Source organism: Panicum virgatum, chromosome 1K (assembly GCF_016808335.1).
Source record: "Panicum virgatum strain AP13 chromosome 1K, P.virgatum_v5, whole genome shotgun sequence".
Classification (NCBI taxonomy): Eukaryota; Viridiplantae; Streptophyta; class Magnoliopsida; order Poales; family Poaceae; genus Panicum; species Panicum virgatum.
Genome location: NC_053136.1, coordinates 56,508,805 through 56,523,773, shown reverse-complemented (window position 1 = coordinate 56,523,773; position 14,969 = coordinate 56,508,805). Strand labels below are relative to the sequence as shown.

Below are 14,969 nucleotides of genomic sequence, written 5' to 3'. Positions count from 1 at the left end.
CGGAGCCAAATCCGCGCACGGCGGAGGCCATGGCTGAGCTCGGGCTCGGATCTGCGTGCCGCCGGTCGATCTCCGCGGCAGCCTCGAGTGCGGGTCCTTTGCGGCCATGGCGGCGGGGACGGTGGACGGTGCCTCCTCCTTCCGTTCCGAGCCGAGGCGCGAAGGCCTCGGAGAGGCGATGCAATTTTGCATCGTCTCTCTCCTCGAAGGCAAGCTGCCTTGCATGTTTGCCTTCTCTGTTGGAGAGGATCCCTCGCGGGAACAGTGCCGAGCGGAGAGGCAAAAATATGTTTGCCCTTTCTGTTGAAGTTAGTCTAAGTAGCTACTAACAGAGAAGAAAGATGTATCGCCTAATGTTTTGTAGAGGGTGAGGGGCCATCGTGGAGAGAGGAAATGAAAGGAGAGAGCTGGAGAGGCGCAACAGCAAAGAGAGAGTGGTCGGCCGAGGGAAAGATGGAAGAGAAGAGAGGGAGAAATGAGAGGTACGGTGGGTCATGGCACAAGGGTAAGTTAGTCTTTTTATCCAACCTTTTAGCAGTAAATGATTAGTTTATTCTGTGGGGTGTGTTGTAGATCAAGCTGTACTCTCGCGGTGTGTTGTAGACAATATCAACTTCGAGGATGTGTTATGCACAAAATCATGCTTTCACGGTGTCTCATAGACAAATTTTTCATAGAAAAATCAACAAAAAAAATTGATATCATGTACTACCTCCGCCCAGAAAAAAAATGCAAATCGCCTACTTGGTGGAAACATAAAAATTTGCATCAAAATTATAAAAAAACTTTATAGTTACAAGTATCCAAAATTTTAAAATGATGTACATCTATAATGCATCATTAGATGTAATTTGTATCAAAAAAGTTATGGTGCAAACTTAATTGTAAAAAGTTCAAACAAAAATGACAAATTAAGAGGGCACGAGGCACTAGAAGATAAATTCCTGAAAATTTGTCTTTTAGTGCATTTGCATTTGGAATTTATTATTTTTTATATAAATTTTATTAAATAATTTTATAGCTCAACTTTTACCACAAAGTACATCTAATGGCCAATGGAGGAACTGAGAGGGGCTTGCAGGGGCCATAGCCCCCCTAACAAAATGATAACCATTATATAGTATATAATTTGTTGATAAAATTAGATTAAACCCCTACAGAAAATTAATGTAACCTTAGAAGAAAGATTTGGTTTTTTGTTGGTAGAATAGCCTATTTCATCTCCAAACTTTAAAAATATCTGTTTTAGTCCTCAACCTTTTTCTCGCAGCTCAAATTATTCCTTCGTTCTACGTGTCTTGCCATGTCAGCATCCAGATGGTCCTATTTTTTTAGCAATATATATTGGTTCACACATACTTCAAGATAATACAACAAAACTATAATTTATGTCTACATGAATTTTTTTTACAAAAGGAACTTCTGTATGTGTATAATAAATATATTCTCCATTCCTAAAAAAAAGTACATTATTTAGTTTTGTTAAGATAAAACTTCTATAATAATCAAATTTGCAAAAAACATGAGGAATGATTAAATTGAGCCAGGCAGAGAAGTTTGAGGAATAAAATGGTCATTTTAAAAGTTTAGGGATGAAATTAAACTTTGGCTGAAAATTGGAGGTTGAAATTGACTATTTCGTATATTTGTCTGCCCCCCTTATATTTTCTCTCCAGTTCCGCCACTACTAATGACGCACTACAAATGTGTATCATTTGAAATTTTCTGAATACTTGCAACTATAATTTTTTGAAAAGTTTTCACGTTTCCATCGATAAGGAGGTTTTCCTATATATTGCGAACTACAAATTCCAACACATATGGCACCAATCTATTAGAAGTGTGGTTCATCATTCTCTTTCTATGCATAACTTTTGTTGCCCCACCTTATCATCCTACAGTTGATAGAATTGCCAAAAACTTAAATCAGTGGCACATTACCCAGGATCTTAACATAACCTAGTTCATGATAGATCAATCTAATGCGGAATAAATGGTAAACATTATACCAGCGTTAGCAGTAGCAGCAGCCATTTACGCCTGATCCGTAGAGGAAGTAGGCGTTCTTGTCGGTGTAGGAGATGCAGCAGCGAATCGGCGTCCTTCGGGCGGCAACGAGAGTGCTTGGCCTTTAGCGATCAGACTAGCGGTGGCTAGGGTTTTTGAATGACGTGAATGGGTGATTAAGGTGCTAACCATGACCTTATATTTATAGGCACTGTGGGGCTGGGGGCCAGCCTCTGGAAACGGGCCTAATGGGCCTGCTGATCACAACCCATTAGGGTTTTATCATTAGGTTTCCTTAATCGCGTTTTGGTGGTTTAAACGCTTTCCTTAACAGTGAAGATCACATATATCTTAACTGAAATATTTCCAACATTCTCCCACTTGATCGAACGGTTAAGGTTAATGTTCGTATCATACTAATGTTCACCCTTAGTAGTAACAGAAAGTACCGAACCAATGCGTCATCAGTAGCTTGATGCACTACTGAGACCCCATTACCCATAGTCTCACTGAAACACCTCGGTAGAACGCTTATTCGTTAGTTGGGAGCCATAATGGCCCTAAACCAGGACCTAAAGACTATCCACCAAACCCATATTAGTAACGTGCTGCTTAAACACGTTCGGTGGTAAGCCTTTAGTGAGCGGATCCGCTAACATAGAATTAGTTCTTATGTGCTCAATCTTAATGGTTCAATCCTGGCATCTTTCTTTCACAACACGATATTTAAGGTCAATGTGTTTGGAAGCACCACTTGACTTGTTGTTACTCGAAAAGAATACTGCAGACTGATTATCGCAGTATAACGTTATAGGTTCCGTAATGCTGTCAAATACCTTGAGGCCCGGAATAAAATTCTTAAGCCAAACAGCCTGTCCAGTTGCTTCATAACATGCCACAAACTCAGCTTGCATTGTCGACGCTGCAACTAAACTTTGCTTAGAGCTTTTCCATGATATAGCTCCACCAGCTAACGTGTAGATATATCCTGATGTAGATTTTCTACTATCCACACATCCAGCAAAGTCAGCATCAGTATAACCCACAACTTCAAGGTTATCTGATCTTTTGTATGTGAGCATGAAGTCTTTAGTGCCTTGGCAGTAACGCAATGCCTTCTTGACACCAACCCAGTGGACCTTTCCGGGATTTTTCTGATATCTTCCAAACATTCCGGTAGCAAATGCCAAGTCAGGACGCGTACAGACTTGTGCATACATCAGGCTTCCGATAGCTGAAGCATAAGGTATGTCCTTCATCTCATCTGATTCCAATTGGTTCTTAGGACATTGGGCTTCACTAAACTTATCGCCCTTCGCTAATGGAACAGGTGTGGCCTTACTCTTATCCATATTAAATTTCTTAAGCATTTTCTCAATATATGCCTTTTGAGACAATCCTAGTACTCCTTTGGTCCTATCTCGGTGTATCTCAATGCCTAGAACATAAGAGGCTTCACCAAGATCTTTCATATCAAAATTGGATGAAAGAAATCCCTTTGTCTCATGCAGCATACGTTTATCGCTGCTCGCTAATAGGATATCATCCACATAAAATACTAGAATTATAAATTTACCACCCTTTATCTTAGTGTAGATAGAATTATCCACATCATTCTCCTTAAAATCCGAATTTCTTAATCACTTGATCGAATTTAAGGTTCCATTGTCTTGACGCTTGCTTAAGCCCGTAAATAGATTTCTTAAGTCTGCATCCTAAATGTTCCTTGCCCTTCATAACAAAACCTTCCGGTTGTGACATGAAGATGGTCTCATCCAAGTCACCATTAAGGAACGCAGTTTTGACATCCATCTGATGTAACTTTAAGTCATAATGAGCTACTAGCGCCATAACGATTCTGAATGAATCTTTCTTAGACACAGGGGAGAAAGTTTCATTATAATCAACCCCTTTCTTTTGTGTAAAACCTTTGGCTACAAGCCTTGCTTTGAATCGTTCGACATTCCCTTTAGAATCACATTTAGTCTTGTAGACCCATTTACAGCCTACTGGTTTGACTCCATTAGGAATATCTACCAGATCTCAAACATCATTGGAACTCATGGACTTAAGCTCTTCTTCCATGGCCTCAACCCATTTGGCAGAGTTCTCACATGATACTGCCTCTCTAAACGAGTTAGGATCATCAGTTTTCCCAATATCATACATGTCTTCACTTAAATATGTCTCATAATCATGGAAAACTGTCTGTTTCCTAGCCCGCTATGATCTTCTTAATGGTTCAACAGGCTGAGGTGCTGGTTGAGGTGCAGTCTGAGGCACCTCAACAGGGTTCTCAACTTCAGCATTAGGCGCCATTTGCTCAGCTTGTTGTTCGCTCGCAGGCACATGAGCTACTGTAACACCCCGGTGTTAATTTTGACGTTAATACCGTGCTTAATCGCTAATTAAGGTTAATCACAATCATTAGCGTTAACCGAGCTCGCGCGGTAAACGTCGTTTTAGTTGTGTTCGATCTCGTTTTTCTCCATGATCCGAGCTTCGAATCAACTTGCGCCCAAAACAAAAGTTGTAGACCTTCTATTCCTTTACAACTTCTATTTTGGCCAAATTTCATGTTCCAATGTAAAATTTTGAGCTTTGGACGGTCAAAGTCGGCTAAAATCACTCAATTTCGGTCAACTGTGCCTCCAGTGCCCCGCCGATCTCGACGTCCGCGTCACCACGCGTCACGCCGGCGAGCACATCGCCGCTTAAGCACCCCGCTGCCGCGTCGATCGCCAAGTCCATTTTCGCTTCTCCGTTCCCCTTCCTTTTTCCCGTGCGGAGCACGCAGTGGAGCAGAGCAAGCCGCCGCTCGCCGCCGGCGTTCGTGCCGGCCAAACTCGCCGCCCCTTCTCGATTCCCCGCACCCCAACCCTCCTCGCCTCACCCCGCACCTCCAACGCCTTACCCCGAGCCCGATTTCGCAGTTCCTCGGCCGGGATCGCACCCGCAACAGCCGGCCGCCATTAACCCTAACCTTGGAGCTCCACCCCTCTCGTCGACGTCCATCCTCCACCCTTCCTCAGGCCGATTGAAGGTCGCAGTGAGTTTCCCCATGCCTTACTCCTACTCACCGTCCCTTTCCCCGCGCACATCCCCCACCGTCGCCGGCGGAACGCCGCCGCGGGCGCCATGGCCGCCGCTGCGCCCGCCGCGGGCCGCCTCTGCGCGGTCTCGCGCGGTGCCGCCGCGCGCCCCGGGGTCGCCTGGGCCCCTGGCCGCGGGCGCGCCCTACCTCCGCCGCCGGCTGGCCACGGCCGGGCCGGACCGCGCGCGCGTGTGCGGGCAGAAGCAGGGGAGGGCGCTGAGGGCTGGGCCGTCGCCCACTGCCATGTGGGGCCCGGCTGTCAGCCCCCCTATTTAGTTTTTGTTTTCCTTTTTCAATTGTTATTTCGGCTGAAAGTTTGGTAATTTGTAGAAAAATGCAGAAAAATCCTAAAAATGCAAAATAAATTTTGTTAGGTTTCAAAAATCATTATATTTAGAAGAAAAATGCTTGTACTTGGTAAATATCACTTTTGCCCCTGCTAAAATTTCAGTTTGTGTTTAACCTAATTATTTGTTACCGGTTGTTCTAGTGCTATAAAAATTATGAATTTTATTCAGTAAATTACTTTTTATATGTGTAGTTCACTGAAAAATTTCCAGGTGCATAGCTTATGTGCATGTTTGTGAATCTATTGTTGCTCAGTTTATTTTGCTAGGGCAAAAATAAATGTTTCCTTTTTGCAATAAAAGTTAATAAATTTTTCTTACATGTGATATCAATGTATTTTCATGCTAGTAAGTTTTGTTGAATTATTCATGTCGGCAAGTTGAGTTCCTGCACATATTTCGCTCCTAGCCGCAGTTTTTCTTTTTGCACTACCAAATAATCTTCCTTTCGGTGCTATCTTTGCATCATGATCGCTTGTATCTTTTCGTTGCACCATTTTAATTATTGCATGGCATCCTTTTTCATACGTGTAGACGTCACGAGCGAAGCCGTCTACGAGTTTGTCGCTGAACCGATCCAGGAGCCGCAAGCAGGGGAACCGCAAGCCGAAGCAGCCGTCGAGCCAGATCCAGAAGTCGCTAACCCCGCTGACTGGCAAGGTAAGCCCCGGAGCATAACCTCTATTTTCAGTATTCAATGTTATTAATTAAATATTGTGCATTAATTTTTATAGGAGTTGAATGAAACCCTACTCTGCATGTTTCTCCTTAGGTACCTCTGGGTCTCTATTAGTATACAGGCACCGTTAGAACTGTTTTGCTAATTAGGAACCCGGTAGAAGCCGAGTGATTCCTGTCACTCGCGAGATATAGGTCTTGTTACTTATGAAAAAGTTGTTGGAGAATGAATCCTTGAGAAAAAGAAAGGAAAAGTGGAGACCGGGCGGAGATGGATTTGGTTATGGATATGGAAGTTATGAAAAGCGAGTCTCCGCCTGTGTCGATTGAGGACCGTACCGTTGTTAGCACTATTGATCGAGGATTGAACAGTACTAACCACATGCCGGAAGTAGGAGGTAGTCGAAACCGGTAAGCTCAGTACCATATGTGCACCGGTAGCCGGACTTGATACTGTCTTCACCAGTGGAGCTAGTATACAAACTCATGGCTGACCCTTCGATGGTATCGGTGGGGCTAGCAGTCCCGGGTCGCAGGGTAGTTCGGTTATTCGGTGTGCATATGTGAAGGGTTGCCACGTAGGGTCCGACGGGGCCTATATGTGACGTGTGTGTTAGGTCCACCTTGCAAGGTTAAATCGAATCGATTCGCCGTGACTCGCGGATATGAGAACCTTGATCTCTCTGTCACATCGTAGTAAATGATGGAATTGGGAATGAAAAGTTGAGAATATGAGTTATGGCTGTGATGCTCTGAAAAGATAATGTGATCAACCATGCGTGCTCTAGATGTTGGTGCAAACCTAGTTAGTATTTGTATAATAACATTGAGCTAAAATACTGAAAGTAAGGATTCACTGATAGTAGCTTTTCAGCAAAATAACTCCAGAGCCAAACAGCTTTGCATATCTAGTTAATGGGCTAAGTATACCCATGGACGGGTAAGTCTTGCTGAGTATTAGAATACTCAGGCTTGTTGTTGCCATATATTTTAGCAGGGTGCGTTCCGGAGGACTCCGAGGAGATCTGCGCCTCGTGGATCGGTCAACCACTTCCTCCCGGTTGGTCGGTCGAGTGGGTCCCGTCTTCTCCGTGAAGTCGGGCAGGTGAGCCTCACATCAGTGGGCAAGATGTGAAGTTCATCTTCTGTGGCATCGACGTTATCTATCGTACTGAATTTTCGAAGCTTGTTTTAAACTCTATATTACTTTCCGCTTCGTAGTTAATAATTGTGCAACCCTAAGATTGCAACGTTATAGCTGGCCGAGTTACCAACTTGCTGTTCAACCCGGTTAGATGCGGTTTCAACCGAAGCAAACCATTTTATTCTCTTGGTGAACCATATCGCGAAGGGAACGATTCATGCTGTGTGTTCATATTAATTATGCACATTCTTTACTTGCATGGATTAGTCCCGATAGCGGAATGGCTAACCAAGGGATGGTGCTTTTGCAGATGGGCAATAACAACACTGCTAACCGTGGAAATGAGGGTCAAGGAGCACAGCCACCACCGTCTCCATCCTTGACTCAGGCTATTGCGGCTCTTATCGCTGACTGCAATGAGCAGACCGAATTGTTGAGGCAACTAGTGCAAAGCAATGCTGGCAGAGGTCGACAAGCACCACCAGCAGAAACTGACTACGTCGGTTTTCTTGCTACTCAACCACCTCTGTTTCACAAGGCCGATGATCCCCTTGAGGCAGATGCTTGGATTCGCACCATGGAGGACAAGTTTGGCATTCTTAATTGCACAGAAGTGGACAAGGCTGCCTTTGCAGCACAACAGCTGAGAGGCCCGGCAAAGATATGGTGGGCCAATCATTTAGCTATGCAACCAACAGAGAGACAGATTCCCTGGTCAGAATTTAGAGAGATTTTTAGGGCACATTATATTCCAGAAGGTTTCATCAAAGTGAAAGTGGAGGAGTTTCTAAATCTGAAACAAGAGAACAAATCAGTGATGGAATATGCCAACATTTTCAATCATCTTGCATAATATGCTGCACATCACGTAGATACCGATGAAGAGAAGCAAGATTGTTTCCAGAAAGGGTTAAATACCGAGTTACTCATGCGTTTAGCAGTGAGAACATTTACCAGCTATAGTGACTTGGTCAGTAAAGCTATCCTCCAAGAAGATGCGATGCTGAAGCATGAAAAGGCGAAAAAGAGGAAGAAATCACCTATTGGGTCTTCTGGGAATGTTGTGCAACGCCTACGCCTGGGGTCCACTAGCTTGTCCCAAACTCAACATCAACTACGACAGGGGATTCCTGAACTTGTGGCTCCTCCACATTTGGAGCAAAAGAAAATCGTATTGCAACATGTTTTTCACTCCCACTCTGATCCGTGCAAGCATCACCTAGCCGAGGGTTGCCATCACTCGGGGAATATCTGTTACACTCCACCCAAGCCGAGAAAAGGCTCTAGCAAAACAAATAACAAAAAGAAGGGGCCATATATTAAGGATGGTTGTGTGAGTTACACCACTTGTGAGGACGTGCCAGAAGGGGAGAATGTGATGGCAGATATATTTTCCCTCAATGATCATCCAATTAGGGTTCTATTTGACTCTGGTGCTTCGCATACATTTCTTAGTAAAGCTTGTGCAGATAGTCACGGATTGAAAATTGATTGCATGAATACTTCATATAAAATTCAATCCCCAGGTGGTCAAATAATCACAAACCAAATGGCAAGAAATGTACCAATCAACTTGGCTGGGAGAATCTTTCCGACCAATTTTATCATTCTCCCACATCAAGGGATTGATATCATATTGGGTATGAATTGGATGAAGGCACATGGAGTTGTGTTGGATACTCAGGCGCATGCTGTTCATATCAATTCACGTGCACATGGTTCTACGGTGTTACTTTTGACCAAGTACAAGGCACACAATACAACCATAAATAAATTGGAGGGTAAAAGCTTAGAGGAAATACCTGTAGTGTGCGATTATTCAGATGTCTTTCCAGAGGATTTACCTGGACTGCCACCTGATCGGGATGTTGAGTTTGTTATTGAACTCCAACCGGGTACAACACCTATCTCTAGAAGGCCATATCGGATGCCACCAAATGAATTGTCAGAATTGAAGGTACAATTGCAGGACTTACTGAATAAGGGTTTCATTCGTCCAAGTTCATCACCGTGGGGATGCCCAGCTTTATTTGTGAAGAAGAAAGACCAAAGTTTGAGGTTATGTGTTGATTACCGGCCTCTAAATGCAGTTACCATCAAGAATAAATACCCATTGCCTTGCATTGACATTCTCTTTGATCAGTTAGCCGGAGCTAAGGTATTTTCTAAGATAGATCTTCAATCTGGTTATCATCAAATAAAGATCAGACCTCAGGACATTCCAAAGACTGCTTTCTCCACTCGCTATGGTTTATTTGAGTACCTAGTCATGTCTTTTGGATTGACGAATGCTCCAGCTTATTTCATGTATCTTATGAATTCGGTCTTCATGCCTGAGTTGGACAAGTTTATTGTGGTATTCATTGATGACATCCTGATATACTCCAAGAATGAAGAAGAGCACGCCAAGCACCTTCATATTGTGGTATTCATTCAGCGTCGAACGTCTGGGTGCCATCTCTATAGTGGATGGTAATGTATGCGTGAATATGTGGGAAACTGCATATGCGTTACCCGTGTGGCGTAGGACACATGGGGGCCGTTCGTGTGTGCTGGCACGAAGGGTCCAGAAATGGATATTTATATCTCACTTGTTGTCTTGGTTTGTTGCAGGAACACTAACTACGTAAGCACGTTATGAATCCTTAATCATAGGAACGACTAGTATATATAGGGAGAGTGCGTAATTGTGCCACTGGTAGTCTTCGTATACCATAATTGGTAATTGTTTGGGTGAGAATGATAGAACGTGCATGCATCTTGCATATTCGAGTTGGTTGGTCGCTTCGTAGTTAATAATTGTGCAACCCTAAGACTGCAACGTTATAGCTGGCCGAGTTACCAACTTGCTGTTCAACCCGGTTAGATGCGGTTTCAACCGAAGCAAACCATTTTGTTCTCTTGGTGAACCATATCGCGAAGGGAACGATTCATGCTGTGTGTTCATATTAATTATGCACATTCTTTACTTGCATGGATTAGTCCCGATAGCGGAATGGCTAACCAAGGGATGGTGCTTTTGCAGATGGGCAATAACAACACTGCTAACCGTGGAAATGAGGGTCAAGGAGCACAGCCACCACCGTCTCCATCCTTGACTCAGGCTATTGCGGCTCTTATCGCCGACCGCAATGAGCAGACCGAATTGTTGAGGCAAGTAGTGCAAAGCAATGCTGGCAGAGGTCGACAAGCACCACCAGCAGAAACTGACTATGTCGGTTTTCTTGCTACTCAACCACCTCTGTTTCACAAGGCCGATGATCCCCTTGAGGCAAATGCTTGGATTCGCACCATGGAGGACAAGTTTGGCATTCTTAATTGCACAGAAGTGGACAAGGCTGCCTTTGCAGCGCCACAGCTGAGAGGCCCGGCAAAGATATGGTGGGCCAATCATCACGCAGAGAAATGGCCCGGCAACAGCTCAGCCATGCTCCAAGTCGTCTTCTGAGTGTTGTAGCTTATTTTGAAGGGACTGTACTGTACTGGCAGAGAAGTCATGATGAAGTGCACCAGAAAACCATCAGAGAGCCATATCCAGTGTCTTCAGCTTATTTGCCATGTCACACATGCTCATAATGTGCTCCCTGATTCCACTTTGCCCATCATACTGTGAAGTCAGCATCTTCATGATCAGGGTGCTAGCATAAGTCTTGGAAGAACTCTTAAAGTTCTCCTCCACCTTGGCAAGATATGCCTTGGCGCTCAGATCATTACCATCCTGGTCCTTATCAGGAATAGCACCACAGATGGCCGGAGTGATCGTGTTCTTAATGATCATGTTGGTCATCCTGTCTGATCTCTCCCACTTCTCAATGGCAGTATGATCACCATTGGGATCAGCGGGCTCTGCTGGCTTGGCTTGACGTAAGGCGAGATCATACTCGCATACAGCAATGGCAACATTAACATCTTTATACCAGCTTGGATAGTTGGTGCCATTCAGGGGCTCAATGGATTTCAGGTAGCCCGTTACAGTGTTCACTGAAAATCATGACAACAATAACTTAATTAAACTCACAATTAAGATGCGCATAAGAAGTATGATATTAACACTACGATGGTCTGATTAAAATCATACATAAATTTCAATTTGCATCACCGATGGGGAAAACAAACGAAATTTATCATTAAAACTCATAATTAAATCAACGATGGTCAGAATTAATTACAAGTGCTCTAAATAAACTTCCCGATGGTTCCATTTAAATAGAGTGCATCTTAATTGCTTATGGTGAATGAACATAATTTTCAGCAAATAAATACAATTAAAATATGATTAAAAGCATTTACATAACTCATGGAAATTAATTAACATAATGCTGGTAATTAATAAGTGCAACAGAAATAATTAAAGCCTTTAAACATAACAGCAATTAAATTGAGCTTAAATCATAAGAAACAGTAATGGATAAGCTTTAAACATTAAACTGGGCTAAAACTCATGAAAAAACAGCCCAAAACATCACCTTTCGCGCGGCCCGTTAAACTTATCGGCCCAGTCCAGCCCACCAGCCGCAAACCCTAATCGCGGGTGGATCTGAACCGTTGATCAAATCGGACGGCCTCAAATCGCCGCCTCTTCACATAAATTGGAGGAGGACTGTCGGAAGGTTGACCTAATTCCCCTCACTCCCTCTCCTACCTCAGCCCGAGCCGCCACTGCTCGCAGACCCGGCCGCCGGCGCGAGCACGGCGCTCCTCATGCGCGTGCACCTGTAGCTGCTCTGGTCCGGCCACCGCTTACTCATGCGGGCAGATCGGCAGGCCGGCCACGCGCCGCGAGGGCACGGGCCCGCGGCCGCTGCTCCCAGCGGGAGGTGCACGCGCGGTATTGCGGCTCAGGCCGGCCGCCGCGTCGGCTCCACGCGCGGGAGCTGCGCGCCCGCCTCATGCGTGCGAGCCACGCGCCGTGTGGGCCGACTGGAGCGCCAGCGCCACCTCCTGATGGCCACGTGCTCCGCGCGGGCCTGGCCGCCGCCTAGTGCGGCTCGCAGGCCGCCGCCTTATGCGCGGTGCGGAGCGGGCCCCGCCCGAGAGCGCCGGCCGCCGCTTGACGCGCTGCGTGCACTCCGCTGATGCGCCTCTGCAGGTCCTTCCGCCGGCTCCGTCGGTGGGTCCTGCAGTGGTGCTTGCTCGTGGCTTGCAAACCAACTCATGGCCGCAGTCAAGGTAAGATTCAATCTTAGGGTTAGGGTTCATGAGGAATTTGGGGATTTCTTGATGCGATCTGAAATTTGACTATTCATCTTCTTCTAAATGCTGACTGATGCATCTAATCTCATAGATTTGGGCTTTAATTTGCAGAATAAAGCTTAACAGTGGGCTAATTTAGGGAAAACAGTAAGCAAAAGTAAACCCTAACCTTAATTACTTAACTTAATCATGAAATTGTCTCGGTCTAACCATGAATTAGCATAAACATTAAAACATTTGCATCTAATCCGAGACACTTAGCATTAACAGATCAAGATTAATCTTAAACTTGACCTAAACCGAATTAGATTAGATCTAATCTCATGATCAGAAACTTAATTAACCATGATTTAGATCTAATCACACATGATTAACACATAAAAGCCATTATGCAGGATCTAATTGCATCTAAAATATGAATCAAACTTAACTGTGCAATAGGATCTAATATGCACAGCACGTTTTGCATCTTAAAACCGACGAAAACAGAGGCATAAACATGGCTCAAAAAATTGACCGTGCATGACTAGGTTAAGATGGCTCATGATACCGATTGATAGAATTGCCAAAAACTTAAATCAGTGGCACATTACCCAGGATTTTAACATAACCTAGTTCATGACAGATCAATCTAACGCGGAATAAATGGTAAATATTATACCAGCGTTAGCAGTAGCAGCAGCCATTTACGCCTGATCCGTAGAGGAAGTAGGCGTTCTTGTCGGTGTAGGAGATGCAGCAGCGAATCGGCGTCCTTCGGGCGGCAACGGGAGTGCTTGGCCTTCCAAACCCCTCCAGTGCCTTTAGCGATCAGACTAGCGGTGGCTAGGGTTTTAGAATGACGTGAATGGGTGATTAAGGTGCTAACCACGACCTTATATTTATAGGCACTGTGGGGCTGGGGGCCAGCCTCTGGAAACGGGCCTAATGGGCCTGCTGATCACAGCACATTAGGGTTTTATCATTAGGTTTCCTTAATCGTGTTTTGGTGGTTTAAACGCTTTCCTTAACAGTGAAGATCAGATATATCTTAACTGAAATATTTCCAACAACAGTCTCCTATAAAGGTCCCCCTCCATTGGAGTTTATCGACTTCTAGAGGCACCACCAGAAGTTCTTCTACCTACGTTAAACACTTGCATTGGGACATCTTCTAAGTTTTGGACGGTCCAATAAATTGTAATTTGTTTGTTTGTGTGTGTGCGTGCGCGCGCACGCGCGAATAATAAAAGTGCAAGCTATGACCATGTTGTGTTTGTTGGTTCGTGAACAAAATGGTGAAGAAGCAAGATATATATGGTGTACAAGACAGTCCATACAAACACGATAACTTGCGTAAGGTGAGATAAGAAAAGGGTCAGTTGGATCCATGCCACTCCAATTTTTTGAAATTGGATCTCATATTGAAAATCATGTCATTTAGTGGCATGATTTTCAACATGACACCCAATTTCACGGAGTTGTGGTGGCATGAATCGAATTTTCCCATAAGAAGATCAAATTTAGTAGTCATGGCAAATAGAATCGAACGCATCATATTATTTTCTGAATAAACCTACTTGCTCAAAACCACATTAAGTCTTAATGCGGCGGTAGTAGGTTACACGTCCACCCACTAAGGTGGAAATATGACTCCCGCAATCTATCTATACTGATGTAAGTGTTTTCCATAGGTTTATTTGTAGATGTGTGCAGTGGCGGAGGACAACCAAAAATTTAGGTGTGGCGGTGCATTTCTAGACTACATTCATATATTGTACGGAAATAAAAGTTCACAACAAGACCATCGTTTAGAAGTACCTTAAATGAAGAAAAACATGTAGATTACACATCAAATCAACAACGGGACCAAAATAAGCTGTTAAACAAAGAGAAAACATAAATTAGTAGTGAAACATTAGAGTTAAAATATTAAATGTAATACGAGATATACAATTAGAGTATAGAGTTATACCGATAAATTTATTAGTTGCGTTCAGTCCGGTTGCGTTTAGGATGCTTCGGCAATTTCATATTTCTATCTTTCTTCACTTGAAATGCCTTTTTGATAGATTGAAGATCAATTCCTTTAAATATCTCTCTCTCAATATACACAACCATTAAGTCATTAAGCCAACCATCAGACATCTTGTTCCGCAACTCAGTTTTAATTATCTTCATGGCTGAAAAAGCCCTTTCAACCGATGCGGTCGCTACTGGTAGTAGCAATGCCAACTCAATTAGGCGATAAACCAATGGGAACATCATATGTCTGTTGAGCTCAACCATTTTTAGTGCTAGGCTTGCAAAATCTTGACAAACTCTGAACTCCATCTCAGCGGCACACAGTCCTGGCGGCACAAGCAAGAGGCTACCACCTTTTGGCCAAATCAAATGCAAACTGGGCATTCCTATTCAGTAATCTGCAGTATGGGATAGACCCTGATTAAAGACTAAACAGGCATTCATTTCCCTCCTGCAATCCAATCCATTCAGGAATCAGGAGCATGCCTGAATGGCAACGCAA

General features: G+C 44.0%; 1 protein-coding gene and 1 long non-coding RNA gene across 2 annotated transcripts; both read right to left on the bottom strand.

Moving 5' to 3' along the window:
- Positions 1-10,790: 10,790 nt before the first annotated feature.
- Positions 10,791-12,018, bottom strand: LOC120656614. The gene is made up of 2 exons (XM_039934776.1): positions 11,931-12,018; positions 10,791-11,251 (listed from the first exon to the last, which is right to left on the bottom strand). The coding sequence occupies exons 1-2, from the start codon at positions 12,016-12,018 to the stop codon at positions 10,791-10,793; spliced, it is 549 nt and encodes a 182-aa protein (XP_039790710.1).
- A 2,160-nt stretch (positions 12,019-14,178) lies between these two features.
- On the bottom strand, positions 14,179-14,768 carry LOC120658067. Its single transcript, XR_005668498.1, has 2 exons — positions 14,418-14,768; positions 14,179-14,321 (listed from the first exon to the last, which is right to left on the bottom strand). It is a non-coding gene; the product is annotated as an uncharacterized LOC120658067 (long non-coding RNA).
- Between the last annotated feature and the right edge of the window lie 201 nt (positions 14,769-14,969).